This window comes from Mustela nivalis, assembly GCF_964662115.1.
Source record: "Mustela nivalis genome assembly, chromosome: 2".
Lineage (NCBI taxonomy): Eukaryota > Metazoa > Chordata > Mammalia > Carnivora > Mustelidae > Mustela > Mustela nivalis.
The window spans coordinates 145,979,308-146,002,133 of record NC_139021.1 but is presented as its reverse complement, the minus strand read 5'-3'; the positions used below and the strand labels follow the sequence as shown (position 1 = coordinate 146,002,133).

Sequence of the window (22,826 nt, the reverse complement as noted above, 5' to 3'; positions counted from 1 at the left end):
CCCACCGAGGGACATGCAGACACACACGGAAGTAGTCTGTGAAAGAATGAGGAGGACATACGGCAAATAGCAGGAAGGTAAGGAATATCGAAAAGGCAGCTTGGTTTATCCATAAAGGTTTTTTTTTTCCTTACTTCTGTGATTAAAAAAAAAAAAAAAGATACAAGAAAAGCAGTGATAAACAGGTGTCAAGAGTGTTGGTTTGGGGTGGTTAGCATTGCTGGGTCTGCAGAGCTAGACGGTGGGTATGTGAGCTTGGCTGTCTCAGGACTCCAGTGTCGTGTTCACATTCTGGAAGCCGTGCTGGGCCCCACCTCCCAGAGCCTTCAGGGTCTTCTGTGTCAATGCTGGACTCTCCTTCCTTTGCTGGACAAGGCTCCAGCCAGGCAGCAGCTCAGGGGGCTGGCATGTGGACACAGCGGGGTTCTGCACAGGAACTCAGGACTGAGCAGGGCAGTGTCCCAGTGCCACTGGGAGTAGCTGTCACACACACACACACACACACACACACAACACACAACACACAACATGGCAGGATAACCTTCCACAGAAGATTCCAGGATCCAGAAGAAGAGATATTGAAAAGACATGGCAAGACTCCAACAACATATTTGACCAAGACCTCCTTTCTTAGAAATTGTGAACTAGGATCAGTGAACAGTATTCTACAAGAGAAACTACTGACAGATATGTGCCACACAAATAGTGAGAAACGGCAGAAGCTAAGAATAAACTGAGACAAGTGTAGGTCCCAACATACCAGCTAAATGCCAAACACATGTCCAGCAGCCACAGCCATGCTGGCCCCAGGGGTGGGGTCCCAGGGCCACCCACCAGCCCAGAATCCCAGTGGCAAGTGGCCTGTGAGAGTTACTACCCTATGCAGTCTGCCCAAGGGCAATCCTGGGGACCTCCTAGGAGGCAGGATGGATTATGCACAGCATGTTGGCTACACTGGGAAAAAATCTGTTGGTCTGAAATTGCATACACAGGCAGAGGAGCCAGCTCCCAGACCCCGGGGGGAATCCTATGTTAGAAGTTTCTTATCCTGCCAGACCACGCAGGGAATGCACGTCCATAACACTGGAAGTCAGTCTCCATGAAGATCCATCAAGCATTCTTTCTTTGGACTATGGATTTGCTCATCAGATCTGGAAAATCATCCTTGGGCTGCAGGTGATGATGACCAACATTCCTGTTAACTGTGTCGCCATTAAAGCAGAGTGTGAGCTGCTTTTAAATTCTCCACTTCCCACGTTCTGCCTCTGACCATTTTTGCCTTTCCCTCTCTCTTTGTTTTACAATAAGCATCATTTGTTTGGAGAGATTTAAATTAAATGTAAAGAGACAGGGGACTTGGAGGTTGCAAGTGACATCAGTCAGGAGACAGCAGCAGCCAGGGCTGATAGAGGATGGAAGACAGAGGGGTCCTTTAGAGAAACAAACCCAGGACTTCAGGAAGACACTCTGTCGGGACCCAGAGGACACAGAGCACAAGGGTTGTTGGCATCATTTAACAGGATCTCAACCCTGGCTCTGCCCTGGGGTGGGTATGGGCCTTGAAACATGGCCACGACCTAGTCCCCAGAACCCATGAGTGTAGCCTTATATGGCACAAAGAATGGCTATCATCTTAGTGGCAAGAGATGTGAGGAAGGATTTTGAGAGGAGATCCATTCTCTGGATTATCCAGGTGGGCCCTAGACGCAATCATGTGGATCCTAATGAGATAAGGAAGAGGATTGACGAAAGAGGAGGAGGCTGTGTGACCACAGAGAGAGAGATTGGAATGGTGCCACCACCAGAGGCTGGAAAAAGTGAAGGTCACGTTGTCCCCTAGAGGCCCCAGAGGGAATGAATCCCTCTCAACACCTTTATCTCAGACTTCTGGCCTCCACAACGGAGAGGGAATACATTTTGTTTGTTTTAAGCCATCCAGTTTGTGGTCATTTGTGACAGGAGCCACAGAAAACCAATACAGTGCATGGCCCTATCCTGGTGGCCCTGGGACTAGACTTGTGTGGACCAGCTCTGTGTTTGTTTCTCAGCCATGTAGTCTGCAGAGCTGAGCATGTTCTTAAGCATGGAGTGTAGACTCAAAAGCACAGTTTGATCCTAACTACACACAAATGTGAATACACAAATGTACACACATATCTGTGTGCAAACACATGTGTATCCATGTACACCCACACATGCACAATGCCCAGCAGAGATGGGCCATCCCCACTAGTCAGCATAGCCCATGCTCTGGGCCAAACCCCTGGACTGCTTAGTCCTGGGAAAGAGGACAGCACAGTCCACTATTTAAAGTTGAGGATAAAAGATAATGAAGCAAACTCTCAAACTCACAGGATCACCGAAGAGGAGAGGCTGTGCTAACCCAAGCACAATTCTTGGAGGCCGTGGTAGAGCAGATGGACGAGTGAGCTCCAGCCATTCTGGAAATCTGAAGAACATGGGCTGAGAAAGTCTATATCCGACTTCATGTTTGGTGAGACGTAGGACACTATTGGGGCTAAAAATCCAGGGACAATGGGATGAGGAATATATGCTTTAGAGAAATTCAAGTCATTTGCAGCATGAATTTGTGGCCAATGAAACTATTTTTTCTGAAACCCATTTGCAGAATACTCAAGGGTTCTCTGAGCTTAGACTGTTCTTGGAACAATCAGAACACCTCATGTGAGTGTAAGGACTGAATACCTTTTTGGAGCTAGTTTTCAGTTCAAGTTTTCACCTGGCTACTTACTGTGTGTTTGGAGAAGAATTCTGACCTCTCCAGGACTCAGTTTCTCCACCTATAAAATGGGAACAATACCACCTGTGATGGTTAATTTTTATGTCAAGGAAGCTTGGTGCCACGTTGTTTGGTCAAACACTAGTTTAGATGTTGCTGTGAAGGTATTTGTGAATGTGACTAACATTTACTCTCAGTTGATTAAAGGTGAAGCAGATTATCCTCTATAATGTGAATGTGCCTCATCCAATAAGTTGAAGGCCTTAAGAGGAAAGACTGAGGTTTTCTGAGGAAAAATAAATTCTTCCTCAAGACTAAAACACAGAAATCACGCCTGAGTTTCCAGTCTGCTGGGACTGGCACTATAAATTCCAAACTTGTGATCCCACACAGTTGTATGAGCCAGCCAATTTCCTAAAAATAAATCATTTTTATTATCTATCTATCTATACATCTATCTCCGTATCTTGTTCCTTGGGTCTACTACTAAAGATCAAATGAGAAAGTGCTGGGACTACTGGATTTTCACAAGCAAAAGAATGAAATTGTACCCCTATCTCACGTCATATACAAAGATCAACTCAGAATGGATCAAAGACCTAAACATAGGACCTAAAACTATAAAACTCTTAAAGAAAATATAAAGATGGGGAGCCTGGGTGTCTTAATGGGTTAAGCCTCTGCCTTTGGCTCGAGTCATGGTCCCAAGGTCTTGGGATTGAGCCCCACATCGGGCTCTCTGCTCAGCGGGGAGCCTGCTTCCCCCTCTCTCTCTGCCTGCCTCTCTGCCTACTTTTTATCTCTCTCTCTCTCTCTCCCTGTCAAATTAAAAAAAAAAAAAAAGATCTTTAAAAAAAGAAAATATAAAGATAAGTCATCATGACCTTGGATTTGGCAAAGGAGTCTTAGGTATGACATCAAAAGCAACAGCAACAAGAACAACAACAAAAAAACTAGATAAACTGGGCGCCTGGGTGGCTCAGTGGGTTAAGCCCCTGCCTTCAGCTCAGGTCATGATCTCGGGGTCCTGGGATCAAGTCCCGCATCAGGCTCTCTGCTCAGCAGGAGCCTGCTTCCTCCTCTCTCTCTCTCTCTGCCTGTCTCTCTGCCTACTCGTGATCTCTCTCTGCCAAATAAATAAATAAAATCTTTAAAAAAAAAAAAAAACTAGATAAACTGGTGATCATCAAAATTTAAAAAAAAATTAAGAGATCGTGCATGTGTGTGAGCAGGGAGGCAGAAAGGGGCTTAGGGAGCATCTTAAGCAGGTTCCATGCCCAGTGCAGAGCTTGACATGGGGCCCAATCTCAAGATCCTGAAATCATGACCTGAGCTGAAACCGAGAACTGGACACTTAACTGCCACCCAGACACCCCCCAATTTTTTTTAATGTGGACTTCAAAGGACACCAGCAAGAAAGTGAGAAGATAACCCATGGAATAGAAGGGGATTTTTGCAAATCACGTATCTGATAAGGGACTTGTACCAGAATGCTTATAACTTAGTAATAAAGGGGAAAGTGACCTAATTTAAAAATGGGACAAAGAACCTGAATAGACAGTTCACTAGGGAGGATATGCAAATAGCCAATAAGCACATGAAAAAATTGTTGGCATTGCGAGTCATTAGGGAAATGCAAATCAAAGCTACTTCACACTCGCTAGGATGGCTAATATCAAAAAGCCAGAGGATAATGAGTGTTGACAAGGATGTAGAGGAATCAAACATTCAGACATGCTGGCAGCAACGCAAACTGGTGCAGCTGCAAGGGGAAAATGGTTTGGCGGTTCCTCAAAAAGTTAGACAATTACTGCATGACCCAGCAATTCCACTCCAAGACATCCCCATCAGCCCCAACAAATATGCAAAAGATCTAAACAGATACTTCATCTTGGAATATATACAAATGGCCAATAAATATATTAAAAGATGCTCAACACTATTAGTCATCAAGGAAATGTTAACTCAAATCATAATGGGAAGTCACTCCATAGCCATTAAAATAGCTAAAATTAAAGTCGGACCATACATACCAATTGTTGGCATTGATGTGGAGGAATTGGAAATCTCATACACTGCTGGTATAAATTTAAATTTTGGAAAACCAGTTATTTCTAAAAATGCTAAACATGCATTCCTGCCCTGGTGAAAATAAAACCATATATCCTATACTTAAACACACACTGCAGCTGCATTTGTAAAGTTACATGTGGAAGCAAGCTGCAGGTCAGTCAACCCAAGAGTGGATAACAGATGGCAGTAGATTCATACCATGGAATACCACTCAGCAATTAAATAAATAAACTAATGGTGCCCTCAACAACATAGGTGTGTCTCAAACTCATGATGCTGCGTGAAGGAAGACAGGAAGGGGAAAAAAAAAAACAGTACACATGTTATAATTCCATTTAAGTTCTGGACAATAAGAATGAATCCACAGTGGTGAGAGAAGGCAGATCAGTGTCTCCTTGGAGATGGAGATGTAAGGGAGGGTTGCATAACAATGAGGCATAAGAAAAATTTGAGGATGAGGGCAATGTACATGATCTTGAGCTGGGTGATAGTTCCATAGGAGAATACACATGTCAAAACTCACCAGACTGTACACTTCAAATATGGTCATCCATGGGTGTCAGTCATACATTAATTAAGTTGTTTTAAGAAAAAACAAAACAAAACAAAACAAAAAAACAGAAAAAATACACATTTACAGATAACTTAAAAGTTACCATCCCAATGTTCATAGCAGCAATGGTCACAGTTGTCAAACTGTGGAAAGAGCCAAGATGCCCTTCAACAGACAAATGGATAAAGAAGACACGGTTCGTATACACTATGGAGTATTATGCCTCCATCAGAAAGGACGAATACCCAACTTTTGTATCAACATGGACAGGACTGGAAGAGATTATGCTGAGTGAAATAAGTCAAACAGAGAGAGTCAATTATCATATGGTTTCACTTACTTGTGGAGCATAAGGAATAACACGGAGGACACTGGGAAATGGAGAGGAGATGTGAGTTGGGGGAAATCGGAGGGGGAGACGAACCATGAAAGACTGTGGACTCTGAGAAACAAACTGAGGGTTTTGGAGGGGAGGAGAGTGGGAGTTTGGATGAGCCTGGTGGTGGGTATTATGGAGGGCACATACTGCATGGAGCACTGGGTGTGGTGCATAAACAATGAATTCTGAAACACTGAAAAGAAATTTTTTTAAAAGTTACTAAAAATATGATAAAGGAAACAAGTGAACAAATACACATACTCTTCCATTCAGTGAGCCCAGTTTTGGGAATTTACAGAAACAAGAAACACTAGTCCTTAAGAACCCATCTTTGAGAACATTTATAATGATACTGTTTATAGAAATAAAAACAGAAACAACTTAAAATCTCTCTCAGGGGGAGAATAGATCAGTAAAATGGCTACAATGAGTCATTAAAAGGATGAACTTTATGTATATGCTTCAGCAGTGAGGTTGTTTCTGCTGTATGTTTAAGTAAGTAAAACAAAAGGCAAATTACCATGTATACACAGTATGGACTCTATGTGAACACAGATGACACTAAATGGATGGATGGATGGATGGATGGATGGATGGATGGGTGAATGGATGGACATCCTTAGATGAACAGACTGTACATCTCCTATATATGTGCATTCATGTATGAACCCAGAGAAAAGAGAGGACAGCCACACATTAAACATTATTTATGTATGTGTAATACACATTATTATTGGCTGGATTGGAACAGCTTTGGAAAAATATTGTTCACACATTTATGAATTATTTAACTTGTAAAATGAGTATGTTTTACTCTTATTTTTTAAAAAGTTAAAAAAAAGAAAAAGTGAAAAGAAAAAGGATTAAAATAAAATAAAGACAGGATATAACTTGCCTTGAAATGCATCCAAAAAATACGCTAGTTTGAGGTTTAGAGAGAAAGCCAGAGAGACAGAGGTGAGATAAAGAAAGGGTAATAAAATATCAATGTTAAAATCTGAGGACATGGATATTTGCTGTACTGCTTGAAAATGTCCATAAAGAACACAGAAAGAAAGATGAACTCTGGGGAGAGAATTTTCTCCCACTGGCCTCTGGCCACACCCGCAGGAGGAAACACCATGTCTCCCTGCAGGCACTAACTCTGCCCCTGTGGTGATATGCGAAGCACCTCCATTCTGTTGCCCACATCCTCTGCGAGGTTCTGGTCCATCCATCCCCACAAGTCGGTGCCCAGCAATGGCTTCAGGCATCCCATCCTATAACTGCATTTTAAGAAGAGTCCAGGAGAAGCACTTTCCCCATAGAAGGACTTTTTCCTGGTCATCTTTATCCTCTGCCCTTCCAGGTCCCAAGGCTTCGCCTGAGCTCAAGCAAGGACAGAGAAGTGCTCTCGGAGGGCCGGGATGGCACACTCTGACATGTGACTCCCCAAGTAGAGGCAGATCGGAAGGCCCAGTCTTCCCAGTGGGGGCTAAGGAGACCTTATTGTTATAATAAATCAGGCTTACCTCATTGGCTGTGAACAGTGGAGTGATGTGACCATATGTCACTTGGGCATTAAACAAATCCTAATGAGCTAAAAATATGTTTGTTTTAGCTAATTGACCTCTTTGGCCTTCATAAACCACTTGGTAAACATCCCCAGATAATGAGTTCCAGAGAGCAGATTGTGGTTCTCGAGGGTGCTGAGAAAGCCCCCTGTCCCTGGGCACAGCTCCTGCAGCTGCCTGCTGAGGCACACGTGTGCACCTGCTAGCTGTCTGCAGGCCCCTAGGAGGATGTGTGGGGCTAATGGGGCAAAGTGAGTTGAGGGGAACCGCTCTCCCAGCGCTCTCCCCAGCTATGCGTATTCTGAGCGGTGGGTGTCTGTTAAATATGGGAAGTGCCCATCCCCAGAGAGATGCAGAGACAAAGCAGGGGCTCTTGACGTAGGGTCCTTGGCTTGGAGATCTGGGGCAAGTCAGCTGCAAGCATGTCAACTTCCATGTGGGAGGGAGGCTTAGAGTCTGGCTGGTCACCTGAGACAAGCCTGTGTTCTCTGTGCAGGTGGGGGAATGATCTGGAGGCCTGGGAGGCCTGGGACTGCAGAGACCCGAGTTCTACAGCTGAGTTCTCCCTGCAAACATCAGGCCATGGACGGAGCCCTCAACCAGTAGGGGCCTTCTTGAGCCAGGAGCATGGAACCTGTTAAGTCACAGAGACCACCTCATCAGACCTGGAATCACTGATCCCATGGTGTCTGGAAGGCAGACACCCCACCCATACACCACATATACCAGTGAGGTCCAGACATTGTATTCTTACTGTTGGAAAGGGGTTGGGGGGCCAATTCCCCGGATGCATTAGCAAGACATAGAAATTAACTTCCACCTCTGAAGTGGATGGCAGCCTCAGACTCAGCCTCTGCACTGTCAGAGCCGACTACACCACCCTCCCCAGACTTGGTCTCAATGTCTCCTCAACCCCCACCTAAAATGATGGGCTGCAGGGAGCTACAGAGCTCCATTTCTTCAGCCATGCGGTGGAGATCATTTCCACCACAGAGAAATTACCAATAAGGGAATACTCCCTTCTTGCTTGAAACCAAGAGATGCTTTACGCATAGTTTCTTACTTAATTTACATAATAAGTAAGCCACTTCCCTAAGGCCACAGAGTGGAGAGTCACAGAGCCAGGGCTCCAATGAGTCCTACCTAGTTACTGGCATGCGGATTACCTGGTGTGGTGGGGGAATGCTGTTGAGAGCCAGTTAATAGTTCTTATTTTGCTAGGCTCTAGTAAAAAAAAAAAGGTTACCTTGCGAAGCGTAGCGCAGCGCCTGACGTGTGGCAGGAACTCAGAGTAAATGGTAGTTACTCAGATTACTATATACAGAGGTGGCACAGCAAGACGAGATCCACACACCTTCTGGGTCAAACCACTTGGGCCCCTGCTCCCCAGTCCCCAGGGCTGATGCGCTGGAATTAGACAGGATTAAAGGCTTACTGGAGCTGGAAGCCGCACCCCAACTCCCGAGTTTAGCCCCAGACCTTCTGTCCACCTGCTGAGAAGGACGAGGGAGGAAGGCAGCCACACAGCAGTGCCGTGGCCTCACGCATAGTCTAGGGAGCTTTTGTGCAGCTCTCCTGCCGGATCTCCATGACGAGAGAATGGGCCCTGATCTTGTCCACGCTGTTCTGTGGTCTGGCCGGCCCCACGCACTTGTTCCAGCCAAGCCTGGTGCTGGACATGGCCAAGGTCCTCCTGGATAACTACTGCTTCCCGGAGAACCTGATGGGGATGCAGGAAGCCATCGAGCAGGCCATCAAGAGCCGGGAGATACTCGCCATCTCAGACCCGCAGACTCTCGCCCATGTGCTGACCACCGGGGTGCAGAGCTCCTTGAATGACCCTCGTCTGGTCATCTCTTATGAGCCCAGCACCCTCCAGGCTCCCCGGCAAGCTTCAGCCCTCACCAACCTCACCCAAGAGGAACTGCTTGCCCGCTTGCAGAAGGGCATCCGCCACGAGGTTCTGGAGGGCAACGTGGGATACTTGCGTGTGGACGACATCCCAGGCCAGGAGGTGGTGAGCAAGCTGGGGAGCTTCCTGGTGGCCAGTGTCTGGAGGAAGCTCATGGGCACCTCTGCCTTGGTCCTGGACCTCCGACACTGCACTGGGGGCCACATTTCTGGTATCCCCTACTTCATCTCCTACCTGCACCCAGGGAACACAGTCCTGCACGTGGATACCATCTACGACCGCCCCTCCAATACAACCACTGAGATCTGGACCCTGCCCCAGGTCCTGGGAGAAAGGTACAGTGCGGACAAGGATGTGGTGGTCCTCACCAGCGGCCACACGGGGGGTGTGGCTGAGGACATCACTTACATCCTCAAACAGATGCGCAGAGCCATTGTGGTGGGCGAGCGGACTGTGGGGGGTGCCCTTGACCTCCAGAAGCTAAGGATAGGCCAGTCCGACTTCTTCCTCACTGTGCCGGTGTCCAGGTCTCTAGGGCCCTTGGGAGGGGGCAGCCAGACCTGGGAGGGCAGCGGGGTACTGCCCTGTGTGGGGACACCAGCGGAGCAGGCCCTAGAGAAAGCCCTGGCCATCCTCACTTTGCGTCGGGCCCTGCCTGGAGTGGTGCGGCGCCTGCAGGGGGCCCTCCAGGCCTACTACACACTGGTGGACCGTGTGCCTGCTCTGCTGCACCACCTGGCCAATATGGACTTCTCTGCGGTGGTCTCTGAGGAGGACCTGGTCGCGAAGCTCAACGCAGGTCTGCAGACTGCGTCCGAGGACCCCAGGCTCCTGGTGCGGGCCGTCAGACCCAAGGAAACTTCTGGGCCGGAAGTTGGAGAGGACGACCCTCCGGAGGTGGTCCCCACGGTGCCCGACAATGAGGCTGCCCGGCGAGCCCTAGTGGGCGCTATGTTCCAGGTGTCCGTGCTGCCCGGCAACGTGGGCTACCTCCGCTTTGACAGCTTTGCCAACGCCTCGGTGCTGGAGGCGCTGAGCCCCTACATCATGAGTCAGGTGTGGGGGCCCCTGCAGGACACAGAGCACCTCATCATGGACCTGCGCCAGAACCCCGGGGGGCCATCCTCGGCTGTGCCCCTGCTGCTCTCTTACTTCCAGGGTCCTGACGCCGGCTCCGTGCGCCTCTTCACCACGTACGACCGCCGCACCAACGTCACGCAGGAGCACTTCAGCCGCATGGAGCTGCTAGGCCAGCGCTACCCCACCCAGCGCGGCGTGTACCTGCTCACCAGCCACCGCACAGCCACCGCCGCGGAGGAGTTGGCCTTCCTCATGCAGTCGCTGGGCTGGGCCACGCTGGTGGGTGAGATCACCGCGGGCAGCCTGCTGCACACCCGCACGGTGCCCTTGCTGGAAACGCCCGAGGGGGACCTGGTGCTCACGGTGCCCGTTCTCACCTTCATTGACAACCATGGCGAATGCTGGCTGGGGGGCGGCGTGGTGCCTGATGCCATCGTGCTGGCCGAAGAGGCCCTGGACAGGGCCCAAGAGGTGCTAGAGTTCCACCGCAGCCTGGAGGCTTTGGTGGAGGGCACGGGGCACCTGGTGGAGGCGCACTACGCCCGGCCAGAGGTCGTGGGGCAGACCAGTGCCCTGCTGCGGGCCAAGCTGGCCCAGGGGGCATACCGCACTGCTGTGGACCTGGAGTCGCTGGCCTCCCAGCTCACCGCCGACCTGCAGGAGATGTCTGGGGATCACCGCCTGCTGGTGTTCCACAGCCCCGGTGAGATGGTGGCCGAGGAGGTGCCCCCACCACCTCCTGCCGTCCCCTCCCCAGAGGAGGTATCCTACCTCATCGAAGCCCTGTTTAAGACAGAGGTGCTGCCCGGCCGCCTGGGTTACCTGCGCTTCGACGCCATGGCTGAGCTGGAGACAGTGAAGGCCATCGGGCCACAGCTGGTGCAGCTGGTGTGGCAAAGGCTGGTAGACACGGCAGCGCTGGTCGTCGACCTGCGGTACAACCCCGGGAGCTACTCCACCGCAGTGCCGCTGCTCTGCTCTTATTTCTTCGAGGCAGAGCCCCGCCAGCACCTCTACTCTGTCTTTGACAGGGCCACCTCAAGGGTCACGGAAGTGTGGACCCTGCCACAGGTGGCCGGTCAGCGCTACGGCCCCCACAAGGACCTCTACATCCTGATGAGCCACATCAGCGGGTCAGCCGCTGAGGCCTTTGCTCACACCATGCAGGACCTGCAGCGAGCCACGGTCATTGGGGAGCCCACCGCTGGAGGAGCACTCTCCGTGGGCATCTACCAGGTGGGCAGCAGCCCTTTGTATGCCTCCATGCCCACGCAGATGGCCCTGAGTGCCAGCACAGGTGAGGCCTGGGACCTGGCTGGGGTGGAGCCAGACATCACTGTGCCCATGAGCGAGGCCCTCTCCACAGCCCGGGACATAGTGGCCCTGCGTGCCAAGGTGCCCACGGTGCTGCAGACCACCGGGAAGCTGGTGGCCGATAACTATGCCTCCCCAGAACTGGGGGCCAAGATGGCTGCCAAGCTGAGCCGTCTGCAGGGCCGCTACTCCAGGGTGACCTCAGAAGGGGCCCTGGCTGAGATGCTGGGTGCCGACCTGCAGATGCTGTCTGGAGACCCACACCTGAAGACAGCCCACATCCCCGAGGATGCCAAGGACCGCATTCCCGGGATCGTGCCCATGCAGGTGAGATACGAGGGGCACTTAGCCTAGGACTCTGTGCATGGTGCAAGACAAAGGCCTCCAGACTTGTTTCTGGGTTTAAGGGCTCACCAGTCACACCTTTTCCTTCCTCTCCTCGCGTCATCCCTTCCCCTTCTCGCATCCATGAGGTCCCTGAGCAGCTCTGTAGAACACTGGCACCCACAGGAGCTCAGTGTGAAAAGCCCTCGTAGAGAAGGAGTTTCACTCTTAGCGGGGCAGAAGGCAAGTGTTTGCAGCACTTCTTATAGTCAGTGGTAAGGTAAAGGTCAGGTCACGAGAAGTCACAACAGTTTCCTCCTCTAGCAACACGGGGTTTGTGTTCATTCTCACCACCTGCCTGCCTCGGGAGGTTGCAATTTGTGGGAAGGAGTTGAGGGGGTGGAGAGAGAAGCAGACAGAAGTCTTGGCCTCACAGTTGCCTCAGAGTTGAAGCATGGAGCTGGGACATGAGCTGGGGCATGGTCAGGGGTGCCGACGCACAGTCCCAAGAACCACAGCCATGAGGAGGCCCCAACTGTCTTCTCCTCCCCTCCCACCACGCATGTCATTGGGGTTTCCCTACATCTGGAAGGAGCTCGCTCAGTGGGTGTGCACTCTGAACCGAGGGCCAGCTGGATGGGAAATTTGGAGCAAGGCTATTGTGATCAGTTTATTTGAAGCCAGTAAGGATGTCTGGGGAAACACTGGAAAGTTGTTTCAATCAAGGTTGAGGATTTCCGCTGCCGGGTGGTTGAGGGAAAAGTTCTCCAGACCCTTGGCCCAGATGAACCAAGGGTTCCCCAAACGCTCCTGTCAGCTAGGAGCTTCATCGAAAGGCAGCATTTGCAACATCTCTCCACCTGGTTTATCATCCATCATTTCACTGCATTGTCTTGAGTAGGCAGGGCAGAATTTGTCTCGGGTTCCCTGGAAAGCAGGTCTTGGATGCAGGCAGTTTGTGGGGGAGGCAGTCTCTGAAGCAGGAGGGAGCAAAGAGAGTGGGAAGGAGGGAACCGGGCAGGGGGACAGGTGGGTGCATTATTGAGGCTGTTGCTTCTGAAGATTCCAGTGGGATCCTAACGAGTGTGGAGAAGACCTCCGGGGCTGTCCATCTACAGATGAGACCTGCAGCTCCTGTCCTTCATCCCCCTGCCAATGTGAACTCTCTCAGACTCTGAAGCAGCTTGGAGAAGGTCTTGAAGGAGAGGGTGGGAAGACGTGGAGTATGCCAGAGGCAGGCCCCTGTAGCCAAGGCCGGCGGCAGCCAGAGTCAGAGGAGAGCTAAGGGCACCAGAAGCAACTACTGCAGCATCGCCATTCCCGTTTTACAAAAAAGTGAATGGAACCCCAGAGGGGGTGCAGAGGAGAGAGGTCAATGGTCGAAGAGCTTGAGACCGAGGGCAGAGGAGGCCTGGGAGGCCAGGCGTCCCAGTTAATAGCAGTGTCCCTGTACACTGCTTGCTCTCATTCCAGCCCACAGAGCCTGTGCCCTTCTAGCAGTCCTGCAGAAAGAAGAGGAGGCACAAGGCAGGTTGGGGGAGCCTTGTATGTGCCAGCACTGTGCTAGGCTCACAGGCCCACCAGATTCCAAATTGAGGACTCACCCCTTTCCAATAGAGCCAGGGTTCATGGTTTAGAGTCACATGTGGATTCAGCTTCTATACCAGCTTCTACACTGGCTGTGTGACCTTGGGCAAGTTACTTAATCACTCTGTGTTTCAGTTTCCTCATTGAAAGGATAGGGATGCTACAGGGTGCCCTGAGGGTGATGGTAAGGGCTCCAATATGCTCAGCCAAACCCCTACTAAACTACTAAAGACTCAGAGGCCCAGGAGCTAGCTAATGTCTTCCTCCCTTCCCCAGGGAAGGAGAGGAAGTTGAATTCAGAGTCATCAAGGTAGTGTCTTGTGAGGTCTGGGTGGGAGGAGGAGTCAGAGTGGAGACCATGACACCTGGGCCTTGCAGCTCTGAACAAAATGGCCCCTGGAGTAGGGTTGGCACACAGAGTGTTCTCTGTAAGGAGTCTGCCAACCATATCCTACCAAACTTGGGTCCACATCCCAGGCCCATGACCCACATAATGTCCTAGATTCTCCACTGGAAAAAGTCCTGACACCTACTGCCTCTTTCAGAAGTGTTAGTGCCCTCCCGGCCCTCCGTGTCATTCATGTATAAAGGAAAACTCCAGTGCCCACTTCCCCGAGTTGTAAAACCTGCTCCTTCGCTGACACTACCCTACCCTCCCCACCGATCTTTCAGATCCCTTCCCCTGAAGTCTTTGAGGACTTGATCAAGTTCTCCTTTCATACTAATGTGTTTGAGGACAACCTTGGCTACCTGAGGTTTGACATGTTTGGAGACTGTGAGCTGCTCACCCAGGTGTCAGAGCTGCTGGTGGAGCACGTCTGGAAGAAGATTGTGCACACGGACGCCATGATTATTGACATGAGGTCAGTGGTCCAGGGAGGGGGGAGGTGTGGGCAGAGGTCTCTGGCCCTGGGGGTCCTGGCTTCATTGGCTGAAGAGAGCCCCAGCAATGGTGGTCTTTTTAAGCTTCTCAGATGACCCCAATGTTAATTCCAGGCTGAGAGTCACTGGGCTACCCCTTGACTCCCAGGCTTGCCTGGTCATAGGATTCAGTGAAGAGAGAGGGGCAAAGGGAGACATTGAGAACAGATTCTCAGGCCCCAATATCATCCTACTGAAACCAGAGCACCAGGGGGTGAGGGCTCCTCATCTGTGTACTTGAAAGACATCATCCCAGGTGATTCTGATGATCAATGATGTTTGGGACATCTAGGCCACCACCTGCAGCTGTGCCTCTCATGTCATACAAAATCAGCCTATGACCACTTCCATCATGAGAATTACAAAGCCAGAGTCCCGTATGTCAGTTGGCTAATTGAATTTAAGTAAATTTTTAAAGAAAGAAAGAAGAAAGAGGCAAATCAGAGTTCCCCTCTTTCTGCCTGCCTCTCTGCCTATTTGTGATTTCTCTCTGTCAAATAAATAAATAAAATTTGAAAGAAAGAAAGCCAGAGTCCCAGAGAAAATTTTCAAATTAGCCACTATTCTTGCAAAAAGAATTTTTTGCATCACAAAATGACTGTTAGAGGGATGCTTTCACCTAGGGACCTCTCTCCTAGAGCGGGTGAGAGAACACAGTCCAGGCCTGCAGGGACCAGGCCCAGGCTTCCATGATTGCCCTGGGCACCCTCTGTGGACACAGGGCAAGGCAGACTGTTTCCCCGCTCCCCCTCCCCACCGAGCTGAAACCTCCACCGTCAGCTGCATGAGGGAAGCTGCCAGAATTGATGGAGTCATGACCTGCAGCTCAGCCATGGCTCTTGGTCATCACTAGGGGGTCCGGATCTCAGAGGCTTTTTCTCCCTGGAAGAGGAAACACCTTCTGGGGCTCGTGTGTGTGTGTGTGTGTGTGTGTGTGTGTGTGTGTGTGTGTGTGTGTGTGTCTATGTCCAGAACTTGTGCTCGAGTGCTTCTGTAGTACTCCTGAAGATTTTATCCTTCAAACACATATTGAACATGCAGATGCTGCTCAGGCTAAGTCCCTTTCTGCTGAACTGTGAGGCCACATTTGTAAAAGGAAGTGGCCCAGCCTACAGGTGTGCTTTGCTTAAAGACCCTTCCATCCAGAGATTGGGGGAGGTTCAGAAGCTGAGGTCACAGGCCCTAAACCCTGTCCTAAGCCCTGTCAGGCCATCCTAGACCATCAACCAGAAGAGACTCCTCATATATTATCAGCCCACATTTCTTGTTCACAAATAAGAAGACAGAGGCCCAAGTAGTTCACCCTGTGCATGTCCTAGGATAGGCACAGGCTCTCCCCTCCCCCACCCCATCTCCCCACCCAATATAGTTCCACAGTTCTGAGCACTCCGCTACACTAAGTGCCCCATGAGGACACAACAACAAAAAAGTCCAGTGGGTTTTGTGGAATTATGGAGAATACAGCTAGGGAAGGCTGCATCCTCACAGGCATCAAGGGTGCAGGAGAGCCGTCCGTAATCAGTAAGTGGGGAAAATTTATCAAAAATTTCACAACTCCATGACTTGTCAGAGGCTTTAATATAATTTCTACAGTATATACCACATAATGTATTAATATTTGATCAGATGGGGTAGTTATGGCATTCAATATTTTCTATACAAATTTGACCACAAAGTCTCCTTATTCTTAAGACTTATATGCTGGGAAATACCAACCAAGGAATTCTGCAGGAGGAAGATGGGGCACTAGGATGGGGCACTGAGGCTGCCTGGTATTAGTGTCCTCCTCAAGGCAGAGATCCCAGGCTCTTCAGAGGGGAACTGAAGACCTCCCTGTGAACTCCTCCCTAGTGGTTCCTCCTTCCCTTCCCTCAGATTCAACATTGGCGGCCCCACTTCTTCCATCTCTGCCCTGTGCTCCTACTTCTTCGATGAAGGCCCTCCAATTCTGTTGGACAAAATCTACAGCCGGCCCAATGACTCTGTCAGTGAGCTCTGGACCCACTCCCGGCTCGCAGGTATGTGTAGAAGATTTCCTTTTCCTGTTCTCACTCCAGAAGCTTCTGGAAAATCAGGGAAAGGAAAGATAGCTTGAGTTCAAGGAAAAGTAATAGTAAATGGGAATATAAAGTCCCTGCCCTATGCTGTGCACTTTTACAATGATCCTTAATCCCTGCAAAATGCTACCATTATATTTAATTTCTAGAGGAGAAAAAATGAGTCTTAACTGAGTTGAGTATCTCATCCAACATCACCCAACTAGTAAGTGAAAGAGCCAGAACTTGAACACTGGTTTGTCTAAAACCAAAATGCCCTCCATTCTCACCACTACAAGCATCAGACTACAAAACAAATCCCAAACTAGAAAGATCCCCCTGCCCATCGCCAAACCCTAGATGGTGTCTAGCGCCCACCCATCCTGCCTGAGCTCCCAGCAGAAGCTCAGAATACTTGCTTGAAGAAAGTTTGTGACTCTGGGCCCAGAGCAGTGGCCAGAGGAGCAAGTGCGGGCCCAGGGGTCTCACAGCTCCATTGTGGGTGACAGGCTCACTCTGACTCCCTTGCTCAGCACGACAAACCAAGGAACTTAATACTCCCATCCAACAAGGGGCTGGGGGACCAACAGTGGGGGATGCATATTACCAGAAAATCACCCCACAATTCTCACTGGTACGCCTTATCAAACGAGGATTTAAGGGGAGCTGCAACACATACGTTCAAAACTACTGTAAAATGTAAATAAAAATTAGAACCAGGTGAATTGTAAATTCAAATAGACATTCAAAACCGAGAGGTACAAATGACTCCAATCTGCAGATCAGGAGGCCCTAGAATTGTGGAGTCTAACCTGGGACCTGTACACCACACTGAGCATGGAAACAGGGCTCATATGAACTGAGATGCGGAAAGTGGAAAGTGTACACCAGATTCGGAAGACTTTTTATGGAAAAATAAGGATGTAAAATATCTCAATAATTTTTGTGGATTACATTTTTGAGCTCTACTGAGTTAAATGAAACATTATTAGGATTCATTTCGTCTGTATCTTTTCACTTGTTTAAAGTGACTCCTAGAAAACTTAGAGTGACATCTAAGGCTCACATTTTAGCTCGTGTCGCATTTCTATCAGACATCGCTATCCTAGAGATTGTTGCCCTGAATTTTCACATTTGGCTCTTCCTAGATTCTGGAGTAAAAAGTGAGACTGGTCAGGTTAGGCATTCTCATTATTCATGAAGAGGAAGCACCTCCTTTTCTGGGGTACACGTTCTCATCTCCATTTTACAGATGCAGAGCTGGGGCTCAGGGAGGAGTGATTTGCACGTGGACACGAGGTCACAGAACTAAATTCCAGGCCTTCCTCTCCGCTGGTCCAGACAGCATGGAGAAGGCAGGTGCCCCGGCGTACCGACTAGTACTCGCCATCTTGAAGGACCTTCTATTTTCCAGGTGAACGCTACGGCTCCAAGAAGAACGTGGCCATTCTGACCAGCGCCCTGACAGCCGGCGCCGCAGAGGAGTTTACCTACATCATGAAGAGGCTGGGCCGGGCACTCATCATTGGGGAGGTGACCAGTGGTGGCTGCCAACCACCGCAAACCTACCACGTAGACGACACCCATCTCTACATCACCATCCCCACAGCCCGCTCAGTGGGGGCTGCTGATGGCAGCTCCTGGGAAGGGGTGGGCGTGGTGCCCCATGTGGCTGTTCCTGCTGAGGCAGCCCTCACCAGAGCCAAGGAGATGCTCCAGCACACTCTACTGAGGGCTAGGCGGAGCCCCGGGGTGGGCGGGACTTCCGGGCCACAGACAAAGGGCGCTCCAGCTCGGGGTCCTGCCTGAGGCTCCGAAGGGCAGCAAAGGGGGCTGCTGAACTCTGGTAGAGTCAGAGCTGGAGGCACCCCTGGAGTTCATCCAGTGGTCTCTTCACCACTGCCAACCTCTCTGTTTGGGCCTCTAGGGACAGGGACCTCACCCCTCAGAGGCAGCCCCCTCCATAGTAGTTATTTTGGGGAGGTGAGGTCCAGGGGCACCTGCACCCTTGCTTCTTAATGGCCAACCCCTGGTCCAGAGCAGCTCCAACCAATAGAGTTACAACGAGAGTTGAGAGTCGCAGGTACCAGCACATGCGCCATTCGTCATTTTCTAGTAGTAAAAAGAAACAGGTGATACTTATTTTCATAGTGTAATTTATTTAAGCAACTATATCCACAGTAGTGTCATTTCCTCAGGATAAACATCATGAATGAGATGTTTTGCAGGGAGACTTTGAAAGCTGGTATGTAGTCTGCAGTCACTGGGTATTCCCTTCCTCACACACATACACCCAGTCCTCGGGGGCTGCCTCCAGCTGGGGGATCCCCTGTGAGACAGCGCAGGCCCGCAGGCCAGGGACCCCCCACTTCCCCAGCACATTGTCCCCGCTCTGCTCTCCCTGAATTCTGTACCTTCCCCGTGCTCTAGGATTGTTTCTGTCACCATCATGCTTCTCCAGGGCCACGACCTCCTACTCACCCCGGCTCCTACTGCCCCCCACTTAGCACAGCACCTGATGCCCAAAAAACACACGTGAGTATCTGGCAGCAAGTCTATTTTCCTCCAGATGGCAGTCCTTAGACACTTGAAGACAGGTCCAGTTTCACTTAGAATCCTCCCAGCCCAATTCTATATGGCAAGTCTCTCATCCGTTCAGGTGTTCCTCCCGTGGCCTTGTTCTCCAGCTTCTGCCAGGGACCAAAAAGTGAGCTCTAGTGCCATGCATAGTTACAACTTGAGGGGAGAGGGTGCCCTTCTTGGCCTCGTGCAGTCTATCACTGTGCTGACCCCAGCGACCAAATGCACTCCTAACAGGAAGAGAAGCTGGCAGCCCTCAAGACCTCTTCCAAGGCCAAGCAAGCCCCAGAAGGAGATGGGAAGCTTGGGGGTAACCTGGAGGAATGGGGCCCCTGGCTGGCCCTGGGATCCAAGCAATCTTACTCTGCTGGGCATCACCAGGGACCCTAAAGTAAGACACTTCTGCTACCTGCCCAAAGTCATGGTAGGGATGAAGTTGGAATAGTGGGGACATCCACAGCCCGCAGTTAGTGCTCTCAGAGTCTGGGCTCCAAGATGTCTAATGAGGATAAAGTCCTCATGTCATCTGGGCTTGCTGTCTGGTGAGTCCATCCTGGGGCTGCCATGGGTGACGTCCCCCAGGGCACTGAGCTGATTTCACTACTCAACTTCACAGCCCCCTCTCCAGGTCCCAGAGAGCTGTGGAGTCTGAGCACACCCGTGGGTCACCACCAATATCTAGGGACATGGTCACCTGGAAAACCTTGAACCAACCCTGTCTAAATAGGAAAGCTCTGATGGAAGGCACTCCAGTTCCTCTTCCTTCTGCTAAATTCAAATAAGGTTAAGTGCATGATTGAACATTAGTGGGAGCATGGATACGGGGATCTCACCCTTTTCTTCGTTAGACCTATTAATAATATCCGAGCAGATGTGTGACACCCCTACATGCTTATATTCTAGGGGTTCTCTCTCCTCCCTCCTCCTTCCCACCCCTCCCCACACACAGCTATCTGAGGACCACCTAAATCAAACAATGGTTCCTCTGGGTGGTAGAATCAGGGGTAATATTTTAATGTGTATGTCTTTATACTTTTCTTTTTTTTCTTAAATCCTTATAATTAAGCATAGATCATAATTTTCAAACGTAGCAGTCATTATTCCAAAAATGAAATAAATAAAACAAATTACATCTTGAGTCACTAACCACGCCTTAGTGATCACTAGTAATTACGTATTTTTTTCCATGGGTTTTCTTATGACATCATTTGGATTTCCTTGATTTACACAACTGACATTTATTGACAGTTGATTTTGTTTAAGGTGTCAGGCTAGGTGCTGGGGGTCTGCCAACAGTACACATCTCCATGGGTCTTAAAGAGGGGAAGGGATGGGGTAGCTCTTAGGGTAGATGACATAAATATTTCTCTTCCAAGCTTCACAGTGCATGGACAACCATTTCTTTTAATGGAACACATCACAAATTTGCATGTCATCCTTGCACAGGGGCCATGTTAATCTCTGTACCCTTGTGATTTGTGTGTATGTGCTGTTGAAGCGAGCACTGGACAACCATTCTTACCATTTCAGCAGGAGTCAGCTGACACTCAGTTAAGCTCAATAATTCACAGGAGGTCACATGGGTAGCACAATGGACACGTGTCCTCCTTTAGGCCACCCAACATATGCACCCCCTTTAAATGTTCAGAGAATCGTTCCCCATATGAACCGGTGGGAAACAGACTCACTAATAGCAGTGAGGTGTTTGGGAGCCCTGGGGGAAAGGCCAGGCCAGCCACTTCCTAGCTGTGTAAGCCTGGCCAACTTGCTTCATTTCTCTGGGCCTCGGTTTTCCCATCTGTACAATGAGAGGCGTAATAGCACCTTTGGGGCTATGAAGATGAAATGAACCAATCCAGGGTCCAGCCAATGCCATCTAACACCACTTCCCCACCATTAAGCTGGACACAGCAGAAGTTCACTTTCCCAGTTCCCTGGCCAGTAGGGTATACGTACAAGGTCTTTCCTGGGCCAATCAGAGAGGTTTCTATGTAGAATATTCCATCAGTGTAAGCAAGTTGAATGTTTAAGCAAGGGAGAGCTGGGCAGCAGCTGTGGCCAGATGCCCAGTGTGCAGGGCAGCGGAGTTATATCCCCACTCAGCAGGAATGAGAGAAACGTTTTCCAGAAGCAGTCCCCTGCCTGACCATGGCTGAGGTCCTGCTGAGTAGTTCATTTTTCCTGCCCATTGTCCACCCCAAGCCCTCAGCATGGCTCTCCAAAACTGGGTGCAGGTCAGGCTCTTCTTAAGACCTCTTTTTCTGCTTCCATCAACCACAGACTTTTTTTTTTTTTTTTTTAAACAACACACTGCTCTGTCTGGTGAAGCTGGGCTAGGGGATAGGTGAGCTTTGAACCCACACCTGCCTGGCTCCAAAAACCCTGCTGTTTCTACCATATCATGAAGAGGCCTTGGGCCTGGTCTGGGAAGAGGGACTAAGGTGGGAGAAATGGACCAAAAGGGTCCTGTTCAGACCAAAGAGAAAGCGTCAGTGTTCCTGAACCAGTTTTCTTGCATTGTTACCCGCTTGGAGACAGAGAACTCAAGAAATAGGAAAAGGAAAACAAAATCCCACTAGGCCTCTCTTCTAGTGGGAGAGCCATGTGACCCCCAGCTGTCTAGGAGCCTCTGCTCCAAAAGACTACAGGCCTCTTGAGCTCTTGATATCTCAGTATGAGCTCATCACCTCTACCTTCTCTCACCTTGCTTGGCTAAGGCCTGCTCCTGTCCCCAAGACCCTGTCTTGTGCACAGCCACACCTCCCTCCTAAGATTAGGGCAGAGATCTGAGAACTAAGCCAAACTGCCTCCTCTTTACCCCCACCCCACTGTGTCCACACAGTCACCAGGATGATGAGTTGTCTGAGTTAATAGCACTCTGCCCTGGGCTCACCTGGCATTCCCTGTCCCTTGTTTTGGGGTCCTGGCTTGGTTCTTAAATCCCCACTGCAGACCCCTACCCCCATTTCTGTGACTCAGCCTGCAGTCAGGGCTATAGCTCTGACATGAAACTTTCTCAGGTCTCCCCCTGCTTAAGAACTAACCCCCACCAAGGCACCCACCGACCTGCAGTGAGAAGGGCTGAGCCAACCTGTCCTCCCCATTTCCCAAGGTAACCCCAGCCCACAGACAGGCTGGACCTTCACCGTCCGGATCCTTGATGGAGACTTGTCTGAAGCCTCCAGTCCAGCAGGAGCCAGGGACCACACTAGAGCATCAGAGAGAAGGACCCCAGCCCTTTTTCCATCTTGCCCTCCTTCTTGCTATGTCTCTGCATCTCCCCACACAGCCATTGGCCATGTTTGCATGTCAGTGAGGGCCTTGGTTATCCACACACCTTTATTTATCTTTGTATTGTGTCATGTTCGTCACCATACAGAACATCATTAGTTTTTGATATAATTAGTGTTCCATGATTCCTTGTTTGTATATAACACCTTTAATGCAATGAGAGGACATGGTTCAGAAAAAAACACTTGTGGGCCAAGAAACCTGCCTAGGAGATCCCCACTGGAGGGCGCCCATCTCTTGCCTCCTGGGCCCTATAGGATTAGCCGCCACCTGGCCTGAGGACCTCCTTTGCTGATGAGGACAGCTGGCAGTGAAAATAGCTTGCTAATCCAAGCAGCTTAGAATCGCAAGGGTATCAGAGGCCACTGGCTTCCTGTCTCCCTCCCCCAGAAAAATACAAGACAGCCAGGGAAGAAAATGTTAAATTTAAGGAACCCCAACCCTCCCCCCAGAATGTACTGCCTCCCAACCCCCATTCAAAAT

The 22,826-nt window shown here is 50.0% G+C and overlaps 1 protein-coding gene across 1 annotated transcript; it reads left to right on the top strand.

Moving 5' to 3' along the window:
• Window positions 1-8,886: 8,886 nt before the first annotated feature.
• On the top strand, window positions 8,887-18,281 carry RBP3 (retinol binding protein 3; the record flags this gene model as incomplete). Its single annotated transcript, XM_082719996.1, has 4 exons — window positions 8,887-11,931; window positions 14,188-14,378; window positions 16,312-16,454; window positions 17,887-18,281. 4 exons carry the CDS (start codon window positions 8,887-8,889, stop codon window positions 18,279-18,281), a joined length of 3,774 nt encoding a protein of 1,257 aa, XP_082576122.1.
• Between the last annotated feature and the right edge of the window lie 4,545 nt (window positions 18,282-22,826).